Below are 25,846 nucleotides of genomic sequence, written 5' to 3'. Positions count from 1 at the left end.
CAGGGGGAAGACAGAATTTTTATTTTCAGTGTTTTCATTCCAATGTACGTGTCTTATTTTTTTACACTTTTTTTTTCCACTATCAAAAAAATGGGCCAAAATACTAGGGGAAAGAGGGACTTTGAAAGAAAAGTATGAAAGGAAGATGAGAAAGTGTAAGACTCTTTTCTCTGGAGAAGTTGGAATACTAATTTTGCACACTTTGGTGGAGAAGGAAAAATAGCAAAAACGTTTTGAGCTTAGAAGATAATTTTTAATTGAAAAAGTGAATAAAGATCTTCAACTAGTTACTTACAGGTAGGGTGCTATATGTGCAGCATTGGCATAACTGAATTTCTAGACATGATTTGTGATCTACTTTCTATCCAGAGAGCTGTTTTCTAGATATTAATTTTTTTTCCCAGAATTTTTATGTTTTTGACAGCAATGGGTATGTGCCTGCCAGTGTTAAATTGTTTTACATTAATTGAAATAACTACCCACATGGATGTCTTTACCATTTTTTTAAACCATATTAAGATACGTTGTATTATCTAAAGTAGTAGTAGTATATAAGACTATCTAGTATATTCAAAGTCTATAGGCTTGGAAAAGATCGTCTTAGCTATTAGAGGTGACTACTGTATGCTTCCTCCCGGTAACACCCAAAGGTGAGACAAAATGGCATGGAATATTGGCGAAGGTAGATGAAGCTGTACTGTGGAACTTGGGAGACGAGTATCTGGATGCAGTCAGCTGTGCTGCAGGCTCCCTCAGCTACTGATGAGTGGGAGGCAAGCTTGCTGAGAGCATCAGGGGCTGCCAGTTGGAAAGGCATTGATTAGAAACTAACTTTCTGATCAGCTGCTTTGCTTACCTTAGTAAATTTGTCCATGTGCTTTGGGGAAGTGTGCTGAGTTACTGCATTTTGATATATGCAGAAATACCCAGTAGCATGGCATGCTGTAAAATAGATTTATTTGGAAGCAAATTCAGAGATAAAGCAATAAAATGACTTCTGCTTGGCAACTGACTCTTTCCTAGGTTAATTTTAAGAAAGTCGTAAGAATTTGATGGAGTGTGTGCAGGGTTTGTTTTCACTAAAATGTGAACTAAAACTCTCCACAAAAACATGGATTTAACAAGTCTGCTTTTTGATTAACGATTAACAGGAGCAGCAGAATAAAATGTTTTGTCTGTCAAGTTTTAACTCCTGTTGATGAAAGGATTGAAAGAGATTGAGTGTCAGGTTTCAAGAACTGTGATGCTGATTTTGTGTAACTTGCTCTTTTGTTATTTGTAACTTTAAGGGTTGTGTATTGCAATCTCTTAAAGTTGTTCCTTTCAGTTAAATACTGGGTTTTTTGCTGTTGTCGCACAATATGAAACAGTGATTACAGGATCAAAATGTACTTTGGATAAAAAAAGCTGTTCTGGAAGCATAGGTGTCATGCTGGGTGTAGTACAGCTTGGATGGGAAAATAAGCTTATAAAACTAAACAGTTTGTGTATATGGCTGATGCCTGTTAAAAAACTTGAAATATAGGAGTGTTAGGGAAATATCAAAACAAAATTGGCCTAATAAGTATGTCTGGGTCTGGGCCCAAGAAATATATCTGTATCACTGCTGAAATCAAATCAGTCTGTTTCAGGTGTGGTGTGTGGTTTTTTGTTTTTGTTTGGTTTGTTTTCTTTTTTTGGGGTGTGTGTGTAGTGATGTTTTGGTTGTGTGGTGGTGGTGTTTTTTTTAAGAGCCTTGATTGGAATTCCATACTCACAGCCAGCATAGGTGATGCCAGCTCCTGAACAGGGTGGTTGCATCCTTGCCCTACTCCCTACCTGTATCCCTGTTACATTTTTTTTATCTGGCATTGTTGTTCGTATGGCCTTATGGAAAGATGGCTCAAAGAAGCGATCCAGCTGAAAAAAAAACTATTTTATTTTTAGCTTGCTGGTTAGGATTTCCATATGGTCAAATGAATGCTCTTCCCAGAGCAAGGGAGGCAGTAGAAAGTACACAGCAGGGGATGGCCAGTGATCTTCTTTTGGCAGCAGTGTGCAATTATGTTAGCTTAAAGTGAGCCTGAAGTAAAGTCAGCTGGAACTGCAGTCTGATTTCTCAGCTAACTTTTAGGAACTGTGGTCTATTTAATCTGCTGTAGATCTTCTTGTGTTATTTAGGTTAACAGGTCATATTGAGACACACAGTTTATTGCCTCATTGCAATGCTGGGAATTCAGTCCTGCAGGACTTTACCTGGTTGACAATCATTATTCAGGTGAATGGTTCCATTGGCCTAGCTTGGACCAGAATTCAGTAATTTACTTGCATAAGAATTCCTTGACCTTTGTTTTCTTATATCAAGAGACAGCATGTAATGGATGACTGTAGATGATGCTTTATGAAACTTGCTTCAAATTTACAGAACCCTGAGGGAAGAACAATGCTATATTCCTACTATTCTTTTCTCCTCTTCTACTTGTACAGTCTTGTTCCTATCACTCTTTATCTTTCCTTTCTACTACGTCTCTTGCTCCTTCTCTTCCTTTCAACATGAATAAGAGTCTGTTGGATTAGATCAGCTTCTCTATGCCTTTCCTCCATTTCCAGCTGCAAGATTGGTGGAGTTACGTTAACCAAAAAGACTTGAGTAATTAGATTTGTCTAATATTATCTACTGATGGTTAAGATAGTTCTTAGCCCCGGTTAAAATGGAAAGGCATGTTTATCTAAAATAGAGGGAGAAAACTTTGTGCCACAATGCAGTGGAGCCATATGGGACTGTAAGTAATTCAGTATAGGAAGATGGATTTATTTAGCTCCTTCTTTGCTTCTTTTATTTTGGTCTTCTGGTCTTGGAACTTTTTTCAGCTGGGTATCTTTAGTGGACACCTCCTTTATTTTTTTTATTTTACAGTTCTTTATTTCTTCTTGGTTAGTTCTACTTTAATAAGGACAGAACAAATTTGGTTCTTTCCCTTTCTGCATGGTCCTCCCATACTTTTAACCTCTCTAGGTCTCTGCTGGGTGACTTTTTAAAGATTGGACCCCTCAGGAGGCAGTAAGTTTTTCATCAGACCCAGGCAGTCTCAATTTGCCTGGATGCTAAGGTTACAGGATCAGTTGTCTTTCACTTAATTAACTTGCTGTTTATGTAGCTCAGAAGTGAGTTGTGACAGTCACACTGTCAGACTGTTCCAGCTGCACAACTTTGAGATTGGTTTCACTTTAGTACTCTACAGGAGACCTCATAGTCCAAAGCAGTTCCTGCTGAGAGTTCACCTGAATTCTGTTTGGACAGAAGCTAGATCCATGAACTTAGTCTGTTCCACCGAAGAGCTGCAAAAATGAGATGTCCATTTTACACACTGTAAGGGCAGGAAAGGAAAATGTCACTTGCTACAACTTCAGTCTCCCTTCAGCCAGTATTTTTTTCACTCCTCTTTTTCAAATCTAATTCAGCTGGCAGTATCTACAGCACCATATGTGCTGGTGCTCCTCCCTTCTATAGGACTAGTGCCCTTCAGCACACCAAAGGATGTGGTTATACTCTTGGGTCACAGTCAGCCTCTTTAGTATGCACATTTGCACCTGACTATGTTTTATCTGAACTGTTGATCAGTCATAGCAGCTTGCCCTATTTAGGCTGTGATATCTTGTGGGTGTTGTGTCCGCCCTTGCTACCCTTTCCTTCCTCACCACCCACCACCACCCCCCCCCCCCCCGCGCTTGTTTAGTAGTTCCCCACAATGTTTTTGAATGCTGAGATAATAAATCTGTGTCAGAAATCCTTTGCCAGAGCTAAGACTTACAGCGCACAGCTGGAGAAGAGAGCCCTGTCGTGGTCGGTGTGCTCAAATATAGAGACTATATATTCCTTATACTGTGTTGCAGAGATCAAAGCTTTATTCCATTGTGCAAGTTGTATGTGATGTGGCATTTAGTAGAGCTGTTGCTTTTCATTTGAACTCCAAGCTCCATCCATAAGTTAACTGGAAGAAGGAGACACTGTGGACAAAAACATTCAAGTAAGAAGTTACAAGTAACTGGACTTCTGAGATATGTGTACACGAACTATCTCCTTTTTCTTACAGAATCCTTTGTAACAACGTTAATTTAAGCATATTGAAAGTACTGAAGAATTTTTTCAGTCACTCTGCAGATTCTCAGCTGAAACTATAACTTTTTCAGAAATGCTATATTGCTGTAAGATTTTAAAACTAGTAATAAATTGTTAGTTAAAAAAAAAAAAAGGAGCAATTATCTGCTAGTTACTTGTCTCAAGGGGTGAGGCACACTGTTCCCAGATGGCAAAGCTCCTGGTGTTACTATGTGGTACATATTGAAACTTGGGAGAGCAGAAATGGGTGACCGAATCTGAGAGTCTGGGAGGCTGGGAAAGAAGTAGGTTGATAACCTGGAGAGAGAAGTGAAAAGTGTCCCTGTGTGGTGTGGTAGCTTACGAGGGTGCTACTTTATTGCAGGTTGTAGCCTGAATTCAGAGCACCAGAAGTGCTCTGTGTCATCAGAGGGCAAGTATCTCTTCACAGTTGCCCAGCTCCATGAGAGCTGAGTGCAGGCATCTGTTCCCTGCCAGTGAGAGAATACTCTGCAGAACTCCCTGCACTCAAGTTTTCTTCTGTTGTCAAAGCTCCCTTGTCCACTTCAGTTTTCTGTCTTGTATCTTCTCTGACTGGTTGCAGCCAGGACTGCAGAGGAGTAATGAGGGAAGACTTAATGGACTTGACTCCATTAGAGATATGAAACAAAAAGAAATTAGTGGAAACTGAGCTCTGATGAGACTGAATGGAGCATGCTTAACTCTTCGGCATAAAGCACTGGTTCAGTTCCTTGCCACTTAGTGTCCTGTGATAATTTTATTTTTTTTAATTTTGTGGTAAAGCTTGCTCAGGTTTGCTAAATTAATTAAAATTAATGAATTTAAAATTTCTTTAATTACTAATGCTGCAGTGCTGTGGCTCCCTGCCTTCAGTTTTGCAGATGCAGCTGATTGTGGGATTATGCTTAAATTGTGTCAGTGATATGACCTGAATTAAAAATGTTAAAAAGAAAAAGTTCATTTCACTCCATTTCACTGATCTGGTTTAAGTGGCAGCCCTACAGATAGTTGGGTCAGCAGCTGAGGGAGTGGTGGAGAGAGAGATTAATAAGGGAGAGGTGAAGGGAAGAAGAGAACCTCCTAAACTGGTTTTGCCACTAGTAAAAATGTATGTCAAAATTCCACAGACTTGCAGACGTGGAGCAAGGTAGACTGTGTTAACAGCTTCCCTTGTCTCAGTGGTAGATACATCATCTCTGCTCAGTGGCCTTAAGCTGTCAACTCTCAGCTTTGGGGTGGGAACAAACTTTATTGCACTGTCACCATCAATAGATACCAGGCTTCTTGCTTTGAGAATCTGGTTCGGTGTATGGGGAATTCACTGAAATGAACCTACTGCTACTGAGTGTCTCTCAGCACCTAGTATTTCATATTTGGAGAGCTGGAGTGTTAAGATACAGCTCACATACATACTGCATATGTAGGATTTTGTTTAAAATGAATTGATCAGTTTATTTCAGTGGCAAGGAAGTCCTTATAATCTTGACTTTTAAAAAAAAATGGTGTAATGCTCCCAGTCTGCAGGCAGTTTGCAGAATGGTTCAGAAGTTTTCAACCACTCTTATCTCTAAATTTCACCATAGACTTAATGCTGCCTTTCAGTAAATTGCTGATCATTTTAGTGGGTGAATGTGAGGGAAGGATGAGTGAAGCAAAAGTCAAAAAGCAGCAATCCTACAATCCTGAAAATTCTTCCTGTATGCAGCTGTCTGTACCAATGCACTGAGCAAAGATAATTTAAGAACTTTCGTATTCTACCCTTTGTGAAAGATTTTTTGCTGCTAATATAAATTTTACAGGTTAAGAGGAATAGACGGTACTCAAGATATACTTCAGCCATATGAATTTCAGGAATGGAATTTCTCATTCCTCAAATAAGTTTGGACAATATGTTTGAGGCACTTCTGGCATCATAGGCTCCTTTATCTGCTGACTTGCCAGTTAGCTGGTGATGGAGACTAGCACTGTTCAGGAAACACAGAGGTGATCTGTACTGATGCCAGATGTCCCTCTCCATTTGGAGGATGTGGTGTTAAGTTTGCATCTGATGATCAGACTGTTCTTCAGTTTCTTAAAAAGCTTGTTAGATTGATATGCTTTGAATTGTCTGAGATTTGGGAATACTTAAAGGTATACTGTAAGGTGATTCCTAGGTATAGGATCTCCTATAATGGTGTTCCTTTGCATATCACTGTGAGCATTTGAAGTGGAATGTCAAACCTGTTCCATTTATGTCATCTTTGAACTGGTTTAGAATTGGTTCACACTGCTCTAGGACACTTAGAGATAAACTTGGTATTAGGAACTTGATAGAGGCAGTGATAGCAGAGAGATTGTACTGTTGTGATCCTGGTGTATGTCAGAAGAATATGATGTCAAACTGGATGTTTCCAGACATGCAGTCTTGGAGAATTTCAAGGATGAGTCAACTTCTGACCCCCTTTTTCTGAGGCAGAAAGCGAGATTGTTTTTGGTGTCTCAAGGTAAAGTGAGAGGCAGCAGAGACTGAAGTCATACATAGTAGGTGCACCTGTGCTGATTATATCCATGGCACGTCTTTGTGATTGACCACCTTGGTCAGTCTTCAGAGATCCTAGGAGACAGAAATGTGGCAGGGAGTCTTTGGACTGTGCCCAAGTTTCTTATCAAGTGAGTCTACCTCTTGCCATAGTTTTTGGAGGCTTGTCTCCATAATTCCAGGGTGTGGAATCCAGGAATAAAAACTTGGAGATAGAACTGCAAGTAGCTTTAATATATATCATAGCTTCAAGGGAGAAAGCTTTGTTTGTGACAAACTAATATTAATATTCAAGTAAAGGTTAAGGGGAAACACCCATTCAGTTTTAAAGAATGGTTGCTTCCTTCATGTCAGCTAACAGTTTTGATGTGTGTGGTTTCTTTTTTTAATGCTCCTGTGATCATTCCATTTTTTTATTTTATTTTTGCTTTTTTTCCTAGAGATGTGAATTATGCCCTCATAAGGATGGTGCTTTAAAGAGAACAGATAATGGGGGTAAGTTTTACTCTTATTTTTTGTGAACTCTCTTATTTTGTATGAGGGAAATAAGTCTGTGAAAAAAAAAATATAGGTGTCCTAAACATAAATGAAAACACTGGCTGATTTGGAAAGAGAGAACTATTTTATAGTAACCTTTATTTGTCCAATTTAGGTTGAATTTAGTTTGAGAACATCATTATTCTTAGTTTTATTTTTAGGAAAAAAAGTTACAATGAAGGAGAAACTGCATTTTAACATAGGATTTTAATGGGTAAAAAGGATAAATTTTATGTGTATTTAGTTGGAGTTTGAATGTTCATAGAAAGCTGTTGAAAGTGCTCCATTCATGGAGGAAAGTGGAATTTTTACGTCTGTAGCCCAGACTGAATGCACCAGTGCATTTTCAAAGGATAGCTCTTTCATGCCTGATTTACTAATAGGTTCTGTAACAAAGAAGTTAGGGCTGAAAAGTTGCAGTAGTGATTACCTGTCCCTTGCATCTTTCTAATTTCATCGTTCAGGTTATCATCAGTTCCGCTCCTGCTGAGTAGAACTGCTGGAGAGAGTCTCCACTGAATATCCCGTCTTGATTATGTTTATACTAATAGCTGGGTGATATGAGTGAAAAATTTCAATTAACTTTTCAATCACTTCTGGAATTCCTTCTTCTCTCTTTACTAGATACTTCTAAATTCCTGTCTATCATCTATCTGTAAATAGCTTGGTCATTTTGATACTGAGCCCTTTCTCTTGTGAGAGGAGAAAGTACGATCAGGATTCTGCATTTCATTTGGACAGTCTATGTAAATTTTATTCTGGAGATTTTATGCTGCATATGTAATATTCTAATTTATATCTTAATTTAGCTTAGTGTTGATGCATCTTTGATATTTCTGTTGCAGTTGTGTTGTGGCAGCACAGAGCCTGCTTCTGTTCAGGCTGATCTACCCTTTCCCTTGACTGCAACGTACAGTGTACGCTTTAGTGTTCACCCTTCTAGTGTCTGCTTATCTCAAACATGTTAGTGAACTTGGTGTCATTTGTGAGTGTTGGGAGATTGTATTGAATCTGTGTTGTCTGTGTGTCAGTGAAACTACCATCTTAAGTGCCAGCCCAGTACTTCAGCCTTAAAATTATTTTTCCTCTCAGATAGGTTGATACATGGCAGTGTTGAATTAATTTCTTCAGAAATGGTTGCTGGACACTTGCTTTTTTAGGAAATAAATAAGAAAGCCTCAAACCTCTTGAAACTTACAGTAAAATTTGTGAAGTATGAAGGCACTGAAGGGTTTTCTGTTTTTATACTTAGGGTAGTGTTTGGGAATGCCTTGCTACTCTCTATAGTAATTTTGAAACTTTTTTTTTGCATAATGTCTTGAGAATGTATTTTGACAGTGTGCAGCAAAGATCTGAGCATCCTATTAGTTATCTCTTGGAGCTGCATTAATTGTAATTACGAATTCTTGTCTGAAAGGGAATTACTATATGATTGAAATTATTTAAGTTTAAATAGCAAAGATGTTACACTGTACAATCAGTATTGTCCCCACTATAATTTTCACAACCAACTATTTTCATCAGTGAAAGCTTCATAGTGAAAATTCCGTAGCAGAGAAGGCTTAAGAATTTGAACTTTACCTTCTGGAAACATCCCTGCCTCAGTAATAGATCTTGTCCGTGGTGTTGAATACAGCAAATTCTACCTTATGGACCAAATGTCCTGCAAATGACAGCTTTACAGAAGGATGTGCACCTTGGAAAAAATGAACTCCAACTGGTGTTGCATTTCAGAAATCTACATTCTTAACCTGAAGCTTTCCTTTCAAAGACTTGCCTAACAAGGGATTGTGCCAGAAGAGTTTCAGACTTAAGGAAATATTGTTGAAGATCATGTAATGGGCTTGACGGTTAAAAATTACATTTGCAGTAGGCTAATGCTTGGAGTTTTTTAATGCTGTTACACCATTTGTTGCCAAGGGAAATGATTAAAAAGATGCAGGTATTCCTGAAGAAACTTTGAAACAAACATTTCTGATAAAACCTTTTAAGGATCCATCTTTAGAAATTTGTAATTACGGAGTCTTTCTCTAAGTATAGAAATAATTAAATGGTCTTAGCTTTTCAGAACAAGTGAAGAAATTACTGATTTTATGTCAGTGATATAAAGTTATGCTTCTTTCTGCCTTCTGGCCACAAGTAACTTCATTTTGTTCAGAAAACCAATGCAGTTTTTGTTTTGAATATGCAGAGACCTTAGATCATACATGGTCTGCTGCTCTTGTAGTTTGGTGGAGGTTTTTTTTGGGTAACAGTCTTCTGAATATTTACTTTTTAATAATGTGAAGAAATGTGTTTTGTCTGGGTGTTGAAGATACTGTATTTTCTTTTATGTCAGGAATCTTAATGTTTTTTGGTCTACTGAGCTTTTGCTATAGGGTTCCACGATTTTCTTAAGCTGTAGTAAGGTGCTGTTACTGCAGGGAGGGTCCTTGCCATGCATTACTTCCTCCTCCTTCGTGATGGTACTAGCATTTAAAACTTTTTTTCCCCCCCCGGGTTCCTTTTTAGCTAAATGAAATCAGTTCCCTGACCCAGCTGACTGTGTTAATGCTGACATAGGGGAATGGACAGAACTATTCTTTTAGCAACAGCCTGTGCATTACCTGTCTTAAGTCAGTTGCACAACTGAAACTGAAAGTGGCCTAATCTTATAGCTCTTATATAGTGGTGTTATCTTGCCTTTGAATTCTGGGGCTGTATAAGATATATATGACAAAGTAGTCTGGGAGTCAAACTTACACTGTTTATAAGTATTACTGACTGACTATGAAATAGTAATGGTGGTGTATGGTGTGGTTGTGTTGGTGTGTTGTGGGTTTTTTTTTGTGACTCACCCTGCCTCTCCTCCTCCCAGTGTCGTGAGGTTCCTTTGTGTGCATTCTTCCTCCTCCCTCTGCTTTTACTGGCCTGTTACTGCTTATCTGACCTTCTGAAGATCAGCACTTCTTCAGATTTGTTTTTAGGTTTTATATTTCTGGATGGAGACATCTACTGTACCTTAGTCATGCTTATCAGTACAGTTGCCGTGGGGTAATGTTGGGTTCTCCAGTGTAATCTATGGCAAATAAGGAATTACAGTTTTCGGTGATACCATAAATACAGTATTCTTGGAGGAGTACTGTCATGGATCTTACACAGAACTTGAAAGTGCCAGCCTGAGGTAGTAAGAGAAGAGGAGCATAACATGGAGGCCAAACATCTCTATCAGTATGAACTAGATTCTTGGGAAGATTTTTGTATGCCTTCTCAGAATATTTTCCCAGCGTACAAATATTTACACTTTGGGACTTCTTTAACCAGAGATGGTATTTTTGTGTTTAATGGAAGAAGAGTTCATCATGCTATTAATGTGTCCACTTCTGTATAAAGGTTTGGTTCCATAATGTGTGGCAAGACATTTTGCAGTTGATCTGTACAGTGTGTAAAGATGTACTCTGGTTTGTTTTGAACCTGTTACCTTGTGGTTTTACTTGATGCCGCTTGGCACTTGCTAAGTGATAGGAAGTGTCAAAGAGCACTTATTCTGTGTTCACCTTTTCATCACCTCTTCTGGCTCTATAGACCTCTGTCATATTCTTGTTCTGTCTCCTTTTCAAGATGAAGGAGCCCAGACTGATTGGGCATTCCTTGTGCAGAAAACTCTGTCCTGGTTTTGGCCGGGATAGAGCTACTTTTTCTTCTTGGTAGCTAGAATAGTGCTGTGTTTTGGATCCAGCATGGGATTTGGTATGAGAAGAATGTTGATAATACACCGATGTTTTTAGTTGTTGCTGTGAAATCAAGGACTCTTCAACTTCCTGTGTCCTGCCAGTGTGCAGGTGCTCAAGAAGCTGGGAGGGAGCACAGCAATGGACCCAAGTTGGCCAATGGAATATTGCATGTCCTATAATGTAATGCTCAGTATATAGATGAGGGTTGGCTGGGAAGATGGCTCTCTTGCTTCTGGGATTACAGTTTCAGGATCTTCTCTGGGATTGCTGGCTGGGAATGGGCTGAGCATTGGTTGGAGGGTGGTGAGCGATTGTGTTGTGCATTACTTGTTTGTTTTCTTCGATTATTATTTTTAGTATTATTATAATGATCATAATTTTATTTCAATTATTAAATTGTTTTTATCTCAACCTATGGGTCTCCTTACCTTTACTCTTCCAGTTCTCTCCCCCATCCCCTGAGTGGGGGAGGATGAGCAAGCAGCTGCATGGCGTTTGGCGTTTAGCTGCTGGCCGGGTTTAGACCACAACACTGACCATCGCCTTTCCCCTTCTCTATATGACTCCCAAATGATACATAATCCTTACTGGAACTGAATGTGAAATTTTAGAGAGGCAAATTTACTGTACATGATGCCATGGAATCTCTAGACTGCAAAATGATTACAAGATAGTTTAGTGTTCCCTAACATAGACTATTAATGTAATTATAGATCACCATTTTTTGGTACAAATTTTTCTCATTAATTGCAGAATACTTTCACGAGCCTAAATATTCATACTACCTTGAAACTAGGACAGATCCTGAAATTGGAACAAAATTACTGATTTTAGCAAGGCTTTTTGCCCGAAGAATGTTCTTAAATTTGAGTGCACTGTTTTCTGCATTTGCTCTGAAAACAGAAGACATAGGCAATTTACATTTTTGAGGCATTAACTATTTATACAGCCATAGTTAACTCTTGGCTATTTGGATTATTGGAGGTGGAGTGGGATAGGGGAAGTTCAGTTATCCTAGATAATAGTGACTGTACTAGCCACATGGTTTCTAGACAGTGCTGTGGAAACATTCCACTTATGGTTGGAAACTCATGCAGATGGTTGTGCACCAAATTGCTAGTGTGTCTGGATCTGGAAGGACTAAAGAGTTCATGGGAAGCACCAAGTGGAAATGGCATTTTTTGTTGCTCATAACCTTTTCTGGTACACTGGAGAGTACACGGATGCCTGTCCTTGGCATGGTGTTGGTGGCTGCTGTTGCTGTAATCGGAATCTGTAGCGAGCCCAAAGTGATAATCTGTCTGGATTTGATCAGAATACATCCTAGTCTGCTTCGGTGTCCTTCCTGCGTTTTCCATTGTCAAAGACCTGAAGTGACCCTGAACAGAAGCAGCTAAGGTCTTGTTGCACATGTTTGTTAAGTCTTTGCGTGAAAATGGTCATTCTGCTCCTGCACTTGCACAGATCTTGGAAACAATACAGTTGGATTTAGCAGAGTGTAGCCTGGACTAATATCCATGGCGTGATTTATCTGTCAGCGGGTTATCCCTGCTAGGGATTATTAAGAGTTGACTGTATTTAGCTGTTCATTTTATTTAAATAATTTGTTAGGAGTAGCAGGACATTGCGTTATGATCAGGGTGATTGTCAGGAATTTTAGGAATGAGCTTTGAATAAGTTAATATTTTGGCTGCTTAATATCTGTGACTTTTAGAGCTATGGTTAAGTTTTGTGGAAAAAAAAATAGTCTTCCCTATATGTGGATTTTGTGGAATTTTTTTCTACATAAACATTAGGACTCTTTCAGTGTTCAGAGACTACAGTTCTGTAAATTGTTAGGTTATTTACTTTTTTTAAAAAATTATTTCTTTTAAAAATTGATACTAAAAGTAGAAAAGTATGATTGAGTTAAAAAGGAGCTTTTCTCTTTGAATGTATTTATTGACAGAATTCCTTGTTAAGTTTGGTATTCATGTTCATTTAGGGGCACCACTGTGGTTTTAAACACACGACTGAATATGAAAGTTTTTTAAAATGAGAAAAACTGATATGTGTATGGATTGCTTATTGATTTTCTGTTTTATGTGTAAGAAGGCTATTGAAAGAGAGATTAACTTTTCTTTAGCTTTGTACTCTGTATGTGGATTAGTAGTTGGACAAAATATAAACACATTTTTTTTTGGAAAACAGAAAAGCAACAAGTGAGCATTTGTTTGAAGATACTTGAGAACTGTTGGCTGTTTGACAGTTTTGGGCCTTTTCAATTCAGTAATGTTTCCTTAACTGTTGCAGTAATTTCCTTTGGGTTTTTGACACTCAGTGAGGAGGAAATAAAATCGTGACCATTTGAACTGATCATAGTTTTTTGAATCCAAATTCATCTTCTCATAATACTGAGTATGCAGTCTGTTTTTAAAGCAAATTATTCAGTAGTATCTAATACTATGTATTTCCCGTTTAAATAGTTTTCTTACAGTAATCTTTGTCCACAATTTTCTGTAAGCCCAAAAGGCTTGATTTTGCTGTACAAGTTGTTACTTTGAAATCTGATTCCACTGGATGATGATCAGGAATGCTGTGTAACAGCATTCTTTGTGTGACTTTTCACCAAGACTTCTTTCATGCAGCTGCTTGGGAAAAGGCCAGCTAACAATGCAGTGGTTTTATGTCATGGTCCAGGCCCTCTTCCCATCCCCTGGGTTAGTGTCAGGATCTCCCAAGTCTATAAAAACATTATATGCCAGGTTTTCCTGTTGCTATTATTATTAGAGTCAGCAGCTCTCACAGTCAGGTTTACTGTTCTGATGAGTCTTCTTGCTATTAATAAGAAAGCAAATGGTATAATGTCGCATGGACACATTCAGGCATATACATTTTGCAAGAAGTGCTTACCTACAAATGGTCTGGTCCTCTTGTGCGGATCTGCAGGAGTTTGTATTTTTTTTTTTAAATGGGAAAGACAGTAAATTGATAAAATATTTTACTAATATAAATATACACACTACCATAAAATTATGTATTTATTATTTATATTACTAGTAATCATAATGTATAACTTGGACATTTTTTTAGAGCTTTAGATAAATATTTATGACTTTTCTTCCTTTTGCTGTATAAAAGGATTTCTTGAGGGAGGGGAAAGAGACACATTAATGCTATGGCATGCCAGATAATTTTACTGAAGCTATTATCTTATTCAGTGGACCAGTGGAATGTGGTCTGTAGCTGTTTCAAAAACAAACTATTTGTTGTGTGATGAATGATGATCCAAAGTGAATTTTTCTTATGTACAGATTTTGGAGGAACAAATTGTGATAAATGTAGTTTGGTGAAATTCTGTAGTAGGACTTTGTAGGGTAAAGCCTTTTCTTCATAGACAAACAGTATTTATTTTATTTTTTTTAAAAAACAGAAATCGTCCCTTCATTCTATTACCAGTGATAAGGTTGGCTACCAACCACAGTGGTGAGAGCTCTAGCGATTAGTGTGAGCACCTTCTCTTTACCCACCTTTGAAAAGAGTGGATCGAACAATATAGTGAGTAATACTATATTAACTAAGGCAAACTCTAAAACTGTATTTACTAGGGCAAGGAAAAGACAGTAACTTAAGCTGACAGATTTCTTTTCTGCAAATTTTATTGTCTTTACAGGAAAGGAAGATCAGGGTCAAAACAAAAGTGTATGGAATGCCTTAATGAAGAGGCACTTAAAGATCTGAAATAGTACTTAATCCTACTCTCTGGCACATAGTAACAGTCTTAAGTACATCTTTGCTGGATTCACCTTTCAGAGTGGGATGGAGCTGAGTCTTGGGGTCAGTCAGCAGATCTGATTGTGGAAACTGAGGGTGCAATTTCATGTAATCTAGGACAGCTGTTGACCTCTGCTGAAAGGAGTGGACTGTGGTTTTCCCATGACTGGGTGTTTCTGCACTGGTGGTTTTGTGTATAGTAATCATACGACCTCAGTGTGGATTGCATTGACTTACCGATCTTACTGGAAGGTAAACTTTTGTTTTCCTGCAAGTTTAGTCATCGGGTGAATAAAATTTTATCTGCCCTGGTACATGGCAAGCTTGTACTACAGGGAGGGGGCAAGGATGTACAGTTGAAAGTGAAGAGTAAGGTGAGACCTTATCTTTTAGTAACAGCCCACAGCTGAAATGGATTGAGATGTACCTTAAATTACAACCTGGAGCAGCCCTAATAAGAAACTGACATTTCAACAAAGAAACATTTTCCCATGCTAGAGTAATACATTCACTTGGTCTAGGAGTGAGCTATAGTTGTAAAATTTCCTTAGTGAGATATAATGGACACTTCAGGAACTTACACAGAATGCATAAGCAAATTTTACTCTGAAATTGGTGCATGGTTAGGAGATGGTGATGACATCCCAGAGTTCTCTTGTGGGACCAGACTGGCACTATGGCTGGATCTCTGCATGGCTTCATGATTCTGGTCTCTACAGACTAACCGCTTTGCAGCACAGCTTCAACTTTGATTGTGGGATGTAGCCCTACCGTAGCGCCTACTCTGTGTCTGTTAGTTCACAAGCTATAGGTGGGCTTCTCTTGATTTGAATGGTAGGTTGGATTATAAGTGTGTTGCTGTTATAGTATCATGAACTAAAAGATTATAAAAGCAAGGCTTCAGAATTTGCACTGGAAGATGATTTGAAAGTACTATGAATTTATTTACAGTGTAAGTGCTTAGGAATCAAGTTTTGAACACTTAAGCAGTAGTTGTAAAGGCAAAAATTGTTAGATGGGTAATGTACCGTGTATTATTTATCTTCCTGGGTTTTCTTTGTTAATTTTTGATTGCTTTGGTAGAGTTTGCTTCTAGTTCTTTGTTGGCAACAGTCTTTTGTTTGCTGATGGTGCAGTTATTAGGAGTTACCTGTTCTCTGTCTCACTGGAATAACAGATCAACTCTTTATTTTCAGTTAGGGTTCTGGAGCCTGAGATTTGTTACTGTGAACATTAATGAATAATGTATATTCAAATTATACCTGCTAAGTATGTACTTCTAGGTTTTCACTGAGTTAAAAATCAGTTAGGCACCTGAAATAAAAGTCTCAGTAAAAGATGGGTAAAATTTTGATAGGTTCTGTGCTGGTAATTAAACATTTTACATGTCAGAATGAAACGTAATAATCAGCAAAACTCAGTAGTGTGTCTTTCCGAGGGATAAATCAAAATAAAAAAGGACTCAGGTGAAAAGCTGGAAGTTTCATAAGACATATTTAAACTTTGAAGGCTTTTTAGCATGAATTTCCAATTTCTGATACTGGTTAAAACTGTTTTCATTATTGTTATCAAAGTAGATCTTGGAGTTGGTTTATATGTGGTTTTGATGTTGTTTTAATGTTGGTTTAAGTTGTTTCCTAAGATCTGTTCAGAGGAAAGTGTCTTAGCTATACTCGTGTGATGTTATCTTAGAAAGCACAGTGGATTTTCTTTTCAAAGGCAAGCAGCATTTCCCAAAGTTACTGGATTTGAAAACACAGTTGAAGTAAATACTTTTAATTTTAATTTGGCTGTCACCAATAAGTTGTTTCTAACAAGTAATAATCAGAAACTGATGACATGTTACAATTTCTGGAGGCATTGATTGTTGTAGAATATTGGATTGTTTCAAGCAGAAGAGGCAGTGAATCTGCCAGCCCATGATGTATTTTTTTTTCAGCAGTTTCAGAGGAAGCAGTTCTGATAAGAATGCACAGAAACAGGCAAACTCAATGGCTGATTTGAATCCTTATAATACATTTCTTAATTTCTTGTTGTTAAGCTAAATCTTAAGTTTACTTTAAAATAAGCAAGCCAGGCATTATCATCTAGTAAAAATATTATTATTGAGAAAACACGTATGTCAAATGGTTACCTTCTCAAAGACTGAAAAATAGTAAGCAAATAAGAAAAAACTAAAAAACCCAAAACCAAAACCCCAACCATTTTGCAAGATGCTAGTACCTGCATTTGCAAAAAACATATGTGGCCCGCCCCACCTTCTGGTCAAAGTTGTCCTGAAAGGAAGATGAAAGCAAAGATAAATTGAGCATAAGCAATTCAGTGGGAATAGTGAGAGTTTGTTAGCAATTACTCTAAATTTTATAAGTAAAATTAAAGGATGTGAGTAATAAATCTGTGACTAGTTGTTTGGATGCAAACCATGCACAACCAGAGTGAATGGAAGCTTATCATTTATTTAGATAGTAAAGGATATGGTCTATACAGATGGTTTTAATAAACTCATTTGGCACAAAAGTGATCTGAAAAATGGCATGAGTTCCTGGCTAAGTTTGGAGAACAATTAAGAAAAGTCAGAGTATCCTGTTATTTCTGTGCGGTGTTTTGGGTGAAGAGGAATGGTGATAAAATAATTTCAGTTCCAACAGAAACTAGTGAGGATGTTTTAAATGTTGTTGAATGTGTAGAACAGTGATACTGGAGGGGTTTTTTCAACTCTAAAACATGGGATGCAACAATACTTTTCACATGTAAACATTGGGAAAGCTCAAAAGGACTGGATTTAATGATGTGGGTGGGTTTTTTTTTTTGAAAAAAAAGATGTATAGTTGCTGATGAAGTTGGTAGTTGCCCAAGAATAATGTAGTAAGTGATTTGAATAGGAAGTTTACAGTGCAATCTTTATGGCTTAGATGGAGTTAATTGAAAAATATGTATTTTAGTGTCTTTAATAAATCCTTATAAGTGCTTTCTTTTATTTGCTATATGTATGTTTTGGATGGGTGTCTCTCTAGGGTGTTTCATTATCCCTGCAGACAAAGACAGGGCAGTTGACTGCAGTAAGGCAATTGTCATTCAGTAAGAAACAGTAGACAAAAGCACTCAACTCTGAACAAGGCCATAGGTACTTTATTCTGTTGGGATTCTGAGCTCTGTGCTCTGCCTGAGGGTAGTTGTCTAAAAGGGAAGGAAGTGGCAGCAGAGGATGCTGTGTTATATAGTCAGGAGCCTTCTTGGTTATATAAAACATTAAAAGTCAAGTCTGCTTGCATGCTAGTGTAGCTCGTTCTTCTATCAGGGAGACAGAGGAGAGCTATCACACTTTGACTGTAGGTGTCCTTTACTTCTATGCTTACTCTTTGCAGCAACAGTGACTAGTCTTTTGATGCTTAGGAAAAAGAATGGGTTGTTTGCTCCCTTTTCTATTTTCTTCCACTACTGATATGGTGAAACTGAATCTTCTTGACCTTCCTTAAGTTCAAAAGTTTTGTGGAGGAGTCTACAGACCTTCTTGAGTTCTCCAAAGATGGAGATTCCACAGCACCTCTAGGCAACCAGTCCTTAACCACACTTGTTATGGAAAAATGTCTTCCTTATTCTTTCTTCAGGAAGAGCTGCTGAAACTCTGCCTGCCTAGGTTCTTCCAGGTGAGCTGGGTGTTGCTCTCTGACAATTTTGTATTTCTTCACCAGTGAAACTTTGGACAAAACAACATTTAAGCAGTTGTGTACAGGGTCTCTGAGTCCTAGCGGGAGCTAGTGCTGGAGTTGGGCTTCTTTTGATGTAAGCATTTGAGGCTGGTAACATAAGGGTGCTGCAACCTCCTCTATGGTGAAATCTTTATTGGACAGGTTGTGATTTTTTTCATCAAGGTCAGATTATCTGGGATCTAAAGATGCCAGATGGAAACCAATGGAAAAGGTCCCTTGTCCTCGGTTCCCTGGGTGCTTTTTGACCCCTTGTTCAAAAAGTGTATTAATGCTGTGGTGCTTAATTTCTTTCATTCTATAGATACTGGTTTTGTTTTCATGAAAGATGTAAGTGTGCTGTTGCCCATGGTTATTCTGTATGTGTGCTCTATATTTTGGAAATCAGAATATCTTAAGCTAGTAGGTTTCTGGCTATATTGTTTAATTTTTTTTTGATAGTGATAGAGTAGTATTCCATTGGAAACTGGTTTCTTATAGTGAAAATTATTTACTTACCTAAATTTTAGTTGGCTTAGTAAGTGATTTTTTTTTTTTTTTGTTTTTAAAGTCTCTGGTATATTTTGTATATTTACATAATATTTTTTCATTATAAGTAAGTGTAACTGGAGTATAGGCTTAATTATGTCTGAAGTAAAAGCTTTTGCCATCTGTTCATGTGCAACTAACTGAAAAAGAGTTTTTTCAAAATTTCAGTGTCACTTTTCTACTGGTATAATGGCTTTATTAGATGAATGGTGTTTCTATTTGAGTTAATTTTTTGAGGGGGATTTAAAAATAAATATTCACTATTAACACCACGTTAACATTTATTTATCTATCTGTCTTTAGTAAGATGAATCTGGCTTTAGGGCAGTTTGCAAGTTTTAGAAAAGTCCTTATAAACACTTATTCCCTGAAGATATTTCAAGTAGAGAACTAAAAAAGACTGTTTTTTACAGTTTTTTTTCAGTCTATCTGTTAATGATAATTTTAAAATGGTGTGTTGGAACTGTTCTTAAAAGCAGCTCAAGTTGGCAGTTTATACTTTCTTTTCCCTACTCTTTTATTAGTTTCATGCTTTTTCTGTGTGGACTAATTCTGCAAACTATTTGTGAATAAAATGATGAAGCAGCCCAAATACTGTATTTAGTTGCAGATGGAATACTAGAATGATATGTGTTATGTTGACTATAACAGTTGTGTGTGTGCTTTTCATTTTCTATACAAATCATAACTACCCATTTAGTAAGTGGGGAGAGGGGACACCAGTCAGATGGAAGCAACTAGAAAAGATCTGTGCTGTAAGAAAAAAAAAAAAGCATATATGCAATTTCAGATACTAAGTACCATTCCAGAGTCTCAACAATACTACTGTAAGTACAACTTTGTTTACCTCAGTTTAAGAGTCAAAGTACGGTTGGATGAAGAAATTAAGAACCTTTAGATTTAGTAGAGTAGTTAAAAAAGAGAAAATCCAGATGCAAACAAAACTCAAAAAGGCCTGCAGTGAGGCAGTATGATGGGTTTTATGTGTGGTGTTTTTTTTGTTGTTGTTGGTGTTGGGTTTTTTTTGTTGTTATAGGATGCATTTGCGCAATGATAATTTACTTTGTTTACCTGATCTAATAATCTGCTAGATTATCTAATTATGTAAGCCTGTCATTTTATGTCCTTAATATTTGCATACAAGTAAGCCTGGGTAGGAAGAAAACACAATTATTTTTAAGGTGTACTGAAAGTCTTGTGACAAAAGACTTCAGTTTTCTTCTTGGGGAAGAACAGAATTCATGCTAAATTATTAGCCACACCAAATTCACTTTCAGATGAGGTAGCTCTGTACTGTGTGATAGTACTCTTGAAATCCTGTTATTAGTGTCAGTATATTAATATGTTCGGTTAGCTATATAGCAGCTTCTGCTAAATTTACAGTAATGGTAAACTCTCCTCCACTGAAACAAACCGAGAACTCTCAGGATCTTAGTATTGAAAAAAGGCCTAAAATTATTAGGTTTCTTTCTGAATTGGTGTTTCTCACCACCCCCATCCAACCAAATGTCAGATAATTAGGAATGTTTACTACTTGAAATGTTATTAAAGCACAATATGGCAAGTAACAAAGCATTTATTAATGACTTCAAGTTAATGAGTTAGAACAGGACTGCATACAGGAATTGATATTTCTATGAAAAAATGAGTTGGCCACACCTTTAAAGAAGGAAAAGAAGAGATTTTGATAGAGGGGATGTGGGTGTGTGTGCATTGAGATTTCTTTCTAGAGAAAGAAGACAGCAGTCTAGTCAAATTAGAATGACTTTGTTTAAATAAAAATTGTACATAGAAGCCTTATATGATGGTAATGATTGCATGAATACTAGTTTGTTCAGATGATGTTTCCCTTTTGTGGGAATTTGCATAGCTTTTACGTGATGACTATGTTAATCCAAGAAATTTAAAGAAATAACCTGGTTTTGTATTTGTGTGTCACTGTTTGTATACATCATTAGTATTTGGATTTCTTGGAGTATTGCTTGTATAAATTCTCCACTGAATAAACTTAAAAATGTATTAGGCTCATCTAAACTTTGGATAATATAAAATGAAATGTAAACATGACTTAAGTAACTTATGTCAGTAGTATTCTAAACAGTTCAAATAGTCCATGGAAAAAAGTGTTGTAAAAGATTCTTTGTACTATAATTGAAATGTTCTTTGAGCTTCTAGAAAACATTAAAATTAAATACAATTATAACTTTTTATAGGTTGGGCTCATGTGGTTTGTGCTCTGTACATTCCCGAGGTGCAGTTTGCAAATGTTTCTACAATGGAACCTATCGTGTTGCAGTCTGTTCCTCATGATCGTTATAATAAGGTATAATTATTTGTCTTTTTATCTATATCTAATGTATTTATTATAAAACTTGTGAGCTTTAATAATCTAAAATTACACATCTTAGAATGCACTTTATATAAAATTCATAAATGTATGCAGTAATGCTGTATGTTTTCTGCTATGACTTTATGATAAATTCAAGAATTAAGAAAGCTATATTATAAATTAAGCTGTAAGATTATCTGCCATTCTCGTTATTCTTCTACAGATTAGGGACTGTTTTGTTAATTAAAAATATCGTGATCTTTGAATAACAGTTTATTTTGAAAGGAATGTGAAATATTTCCCATAGGTGAAAATATTATTACAGCTTATTTGAAATGTTATTATTAATTACCACTAAGTCCTACTGTTTTAAGTATTGATATGAACATAGATGTGTTCATAAACATTTCTTTTAGGAAGAAAAATATGCTAATATATTAAAACAAAAGCTTGCAGACTTTTGCCTTTGTAAGCACTTTAGTGGGATTATTTGCTTATAGAAGAACTGCTCCTAAATAAGTGTCAGTGAGATGGAATGTTTTCTAAAGTGTGGTGAGACTGTTTAACAAGAAAGCAAAGCAATGCAATAGTAACTTATTAATGTACTATACTGATAGTCCAGTTTTCTACTTGTTTCACTTGTGCTACCTCTTCCTCACTAGACTTAACTATATCCTCTTTTGTACTTTTCCTTCTGTAGGCGGAAAACTGTCTGAATTTCTGATGAGTTTTATTACATATTTTTCTTGTGTTGTTCTTTTTACCTCTAGTTTCTTTCTTATACTTTATGGTGGTTTGTGATCACTGGATTAAAGAGGAATAGACTCTGTTATAAGAGAAAGGAAAAAAAAAAAAAGGCATGCATCACCTCTTTTGTTCTTCCTACAGGGAAACCAGTCCTGTTCACATCATCTCTGACCTCTTTCCACACCCCTGCCCCCCCTCAGTTTACATCTCTTTACATTTATGCATGTCCCACCTTCCCTGTTTTGTTTGTTGTGTTTTTTTTTTTTTTTTTTCCCTTTTTCATACTTGGGTCTTCTCCTTGTCTGTTTCAGATTCTCACAATTGCTGTCAGTATGTTTTGCCCATCTTATTTACCAGTGTATCCAAAAAGCCAGGAGTCAAACTCTAGGTTCTTGTCATGCTTTCTCATTAGGTACTACCTGAGCATCTGTAATGATTTCTTACTCTTGATTTCCTTCTGCATTGGCAGGAACATGCAACAGTGAGATTAAGTGCAGAACTAATAAAATTTTTGTACTTGGACACAAAGCAGTACAGATTTGCTGTAGCAGATGAGTTTATTTTCTCTCTCTTTCTCTCTCTCTCTCTCCCCTCAACTCTGGGCCAATAGCACATCTGTTTTCTCATTTTTCCTTGAGTAGTAGTCATAATGTTTGTTTTATTGGTAGTGGTTCTTCCCTATTGTACTTCAAAAATTTTGTGGAGCACTTTGGATTTTGTTTTATCTTGCACCATTTCCATTGATGGTAACTGATATTGGATGAGTAAATCCTTGTAACTTCAAAAAATGTACCCTGCGTCTTTTAATATTACTTGTTCACAAAGTTCATTGTTGTTCTCTGTAGTCTAATTCCTTTTTGTTACAACTAAAGTTGCTTCTTTCTTGAATTGTTTTTGTTCCAAATGTATGATGTGTAGTTGTTTTTTACTGCTAAAATTCCAATTTGTGTTTTATTGGTCTGTAGTTACCATGACTTTTTTTGCTTGCTAGATAATTACTAGTGCCATATAGATCATGTAGATAGATTTCCTGATCTTGCCTAGGTCTTAGAACACCCACCAAAAATGCAGAAAACCGATTCGGGCCTATTTTTCATGTTGACAGTCAGCCTAAAATGGCTTTCATGTAGGGCCACTACAGTATATTGTAAAATATGATGAGACCTACATCAGAAATTTCAAGGTTTGGGGGTCACACCCCTAGCCTGCAAATATTTTTTTTTTTTTCTCTTATTACAGAACTCAGCTTTTGTTGTCTTTACTTGGTCTATTTGGTTCAGGAATATAGTGGTTGTGGATTTCAGGGGAATCAAAGAAATGCCTATAGTGCAGTTGCTGCAGAAACCTCCTGAAACCAGTCTAACTTCACTGCCAATAGCAGTCTGGTTGTAACAGCATAGAATTTAAGAGGCAATCACTAATGGGGACTCTCCCAACTTTTTTGAAAAATCTGTAGCCAGTGCTGAGTTTGGTACTGCTGTGACTAAACTGCCACCAGTTTCAGAGTAGGTTAGTTTTGAGCAATACCCCCAAACCCAATGCAACTACTAATTCCCTTTTCAGGTAGCCTGCAGTAATTTCACCCCCCACCCACCTTGCTATTCAATATAAATTAAATATAAAAATATTTAAATTACACATTTTTTCAGATCAGAAACTTCATAAAGCATTTAACTCTGACTTCTATCAATTTGGGAGGAAATGGGAAAGAAAAGCTTTTTTTTTTTTTTTTGAGATGTAGATACAGCAAATGGTTCTTAGAACATTTGTTGCAACATTGTTGTGAACAAATGTAAACTTAAGGAAAAAACGACTAGAGTTGTTTCTCCTTTTAGAGAGGTTTAGTGCTGATTTCATTCTATCTGTCAACTGAGGTTGGAATAGGATGATTTTAAGAAAGATTTTATTTCATGTGAAGTCCTAAATAATTCTGTGTGTGGCTGGATACATATAGAATGCTAGCATGTGGAATTGGGGGAAAATACAGGCCAATGGAGATTACCATAAGGGAGAATTTATACTGTAGTCTTTAAAATAAAGACAAACATCATTGGAGTTTTGCTAGGAGATAGTACTTACTTTACACAGTTTTCTCAATGCACTCACTTCTTTCTTGAACACTGCAAAATATGCAACATTACAAAGTGCAGTAATCTTAAATGCAAGAAGCACAGCAGACACCAAAGCATGAGGCTTATCAGTGTAAAGACATTTGGCTGCTATTTCCCTGAAATTTACCTGCTTCTGGGATAAAATCCATCACATTACAGAATGAATCCACTGAATGACTTGATTAGTGGGTTAACTAACAGGAAAACTCTTCTTACACAGTTGCTTCCAAAAGGAAATGGAGTAATAGTTGCTCTCCTATTTAGTAGATGTTTATTATTCCTCGGATGGTTATACATGGATAATAGCTATTTTTTTTTTATGTGAGCTTTATTTTTCTCTTTCAGATTCATTTGAAAGTATGTGGTAATTGAATATAATTACTGCTTTAGGAATCTCTTTCAAGAACTGATTAAAAAATGAGTGCGTTTGGAGTTTCTTGATCTGCCTAGTAGTAAAGGCAGATACTAGACTTTTCTCATTGTTGCAGCAAGTACTAAAATAAATTTCTGCATGACTCCTAGGTTTGATTGTGTAAGCAGGGAATGCTGTTTCTCATCTTCCCTTCTGTCTTTGCTTTTGCAAGGAAGGTTTATGTTTGAATTTTTAAAGGAAAAATACTTACAGAAACATAAAGGCAGCTTTGCAAAATGTATATTTTGCCATTAAAGAAATGAAGATATTTGCTGCATTTTTTGGGTAAAATTTCTTTGAGTCAGAAGCTTTGTGTAATGTTTTGCTTATTTGGCAATGAGTTTGGGAGAAGTCTAAGTACTCTCTTCCCTTAAGAGCTCTGAAGAGCAGCACTGCTGTAGACGGTGGTACAGAGTTTTACGCTTCAACATTCCAGAGGTTTCAGAGGAGGTGTAGCAATTGCATGGATTAGCAAATTCATGAAAGTCTTCATTTTCTGCTATGTGAAAGAAAGATAAAGGTTCTCAGGCTTCTGGATTTGTTTGTGTGTCTAAAAGAAGGTAGAAGTAGGAGAAGCTCAGCATTAGAGAGAACTTACTGTCCATGTTGGAACAGAAGCATCAACCTTCTTTGACCCTGTTTCATGTGGAAGATTAGGAAACAGGTTCTATACTTCTCATGACTACTGTAGGAAGCATAGAAGTTCATTGAGCTTGTTAAAATGGGTAGGCAGTCAACCATGTTGTGTTTAAACTTGTTCATGATGTAGCTGGTTGGTTGTTACAATTTTTTTACTGTAAATTGGTTTGAGGGGTCCTGAATCACAGACTATAAGTGTAGTATGTAGTGTTGAAAAACAGGGCCTACATCCTTAGTAAATGAAATGCTTGTATTGCTTTTCTTTCTGAGCTTCAGTGTGGGGAAAAAAAATTTCAGATCTTAAGGCAAAACTGAAAAAAACAGAGCAGTAACTGGAGCTTGAGTTTTATGGCATCTGTTGAACTCTTGTTTATAGAGGTACCTTACTTTTGAAGTTACTTACACATATAGTTACCCAGATGAAGTTGCTAGATCATGACCTTGTTTGTTCTTAAAATCTAAGTGTGTCAGGTCATCGTATGGAAAGTGAAAAAGGAGCCAGTCTCAGACCTTGTCAAATAACTGAGTTATCTGCGTACACTACCTTGATGTGCAAAGGCAACAAGTCAAAGAATTAAGTAGGATTATCCCCTTTTTGATCCTTCAAATGTTAGGATATAGGGTATGATTTTAGGATATATTAGCTTTTGGGTTTAATGCTTTTTGAAAGTCTTGTGGAAACCGTACAAGAATGACTCATCTACCCTAGAGTCTTTCATGTTAACAAAAACGCTTTAGCTGATATCTCATGTT

The 25,846-nt window shown here is 36.8% G+C and overlaps 1 protein-coding gene across 7 annotated transcripts in view; it reads left to right on the top strand.

Annotated features, from left to right (window-relative positions):
* Nucleotides 1–25,846, top strand: part of MLLT10 (MLLT10 histone lysine methyltransferase DOT1L cofactor) — a 131,994-nt gene that overhangs the window by 13,507 nt on the left and 92,641 nt on the right. For 6 of the 7 annotated variants that reach the window (XM_074834214.1, XM_074834206.1, XM_074834180.1 and 3 more), the window contains exons 4-5: nt 7,058–7,112; nt 21,069–21,178. In XM_074834214.1, coding sequence (XP_074690315.1) covers nt 7,058–7,112; nt 21,069–21,178 — 165 coding nt within the window. The remainder of the gene's footprint in view (nt 1–7,057; nt 7,113–21,068; nt 21,179–25,846) is intronic. The other variant, XM_074834223.1, reaches the window with a different exon arrangement.

Source organism: Strix aluco, chromosome 1 (genome assembly GCF_031877795.1).
Source record: "Strix aluco isolate bStrAlu1 chromosome 1, bStrAlu1.hap1, whole genome shotgun sequence".
In the NCBI taxonomy this organism is placed as follows: Eukaryota; Metazoa; Chordata; class Aves; order Strigiformes; family Strigidae; genus Strix; species Strix aluco.
The sequence above is the reverse complement of the archived record's forward strand: the minus strand, read 5'-3'. Positions and strand labels throughout refer to the sequence as shown.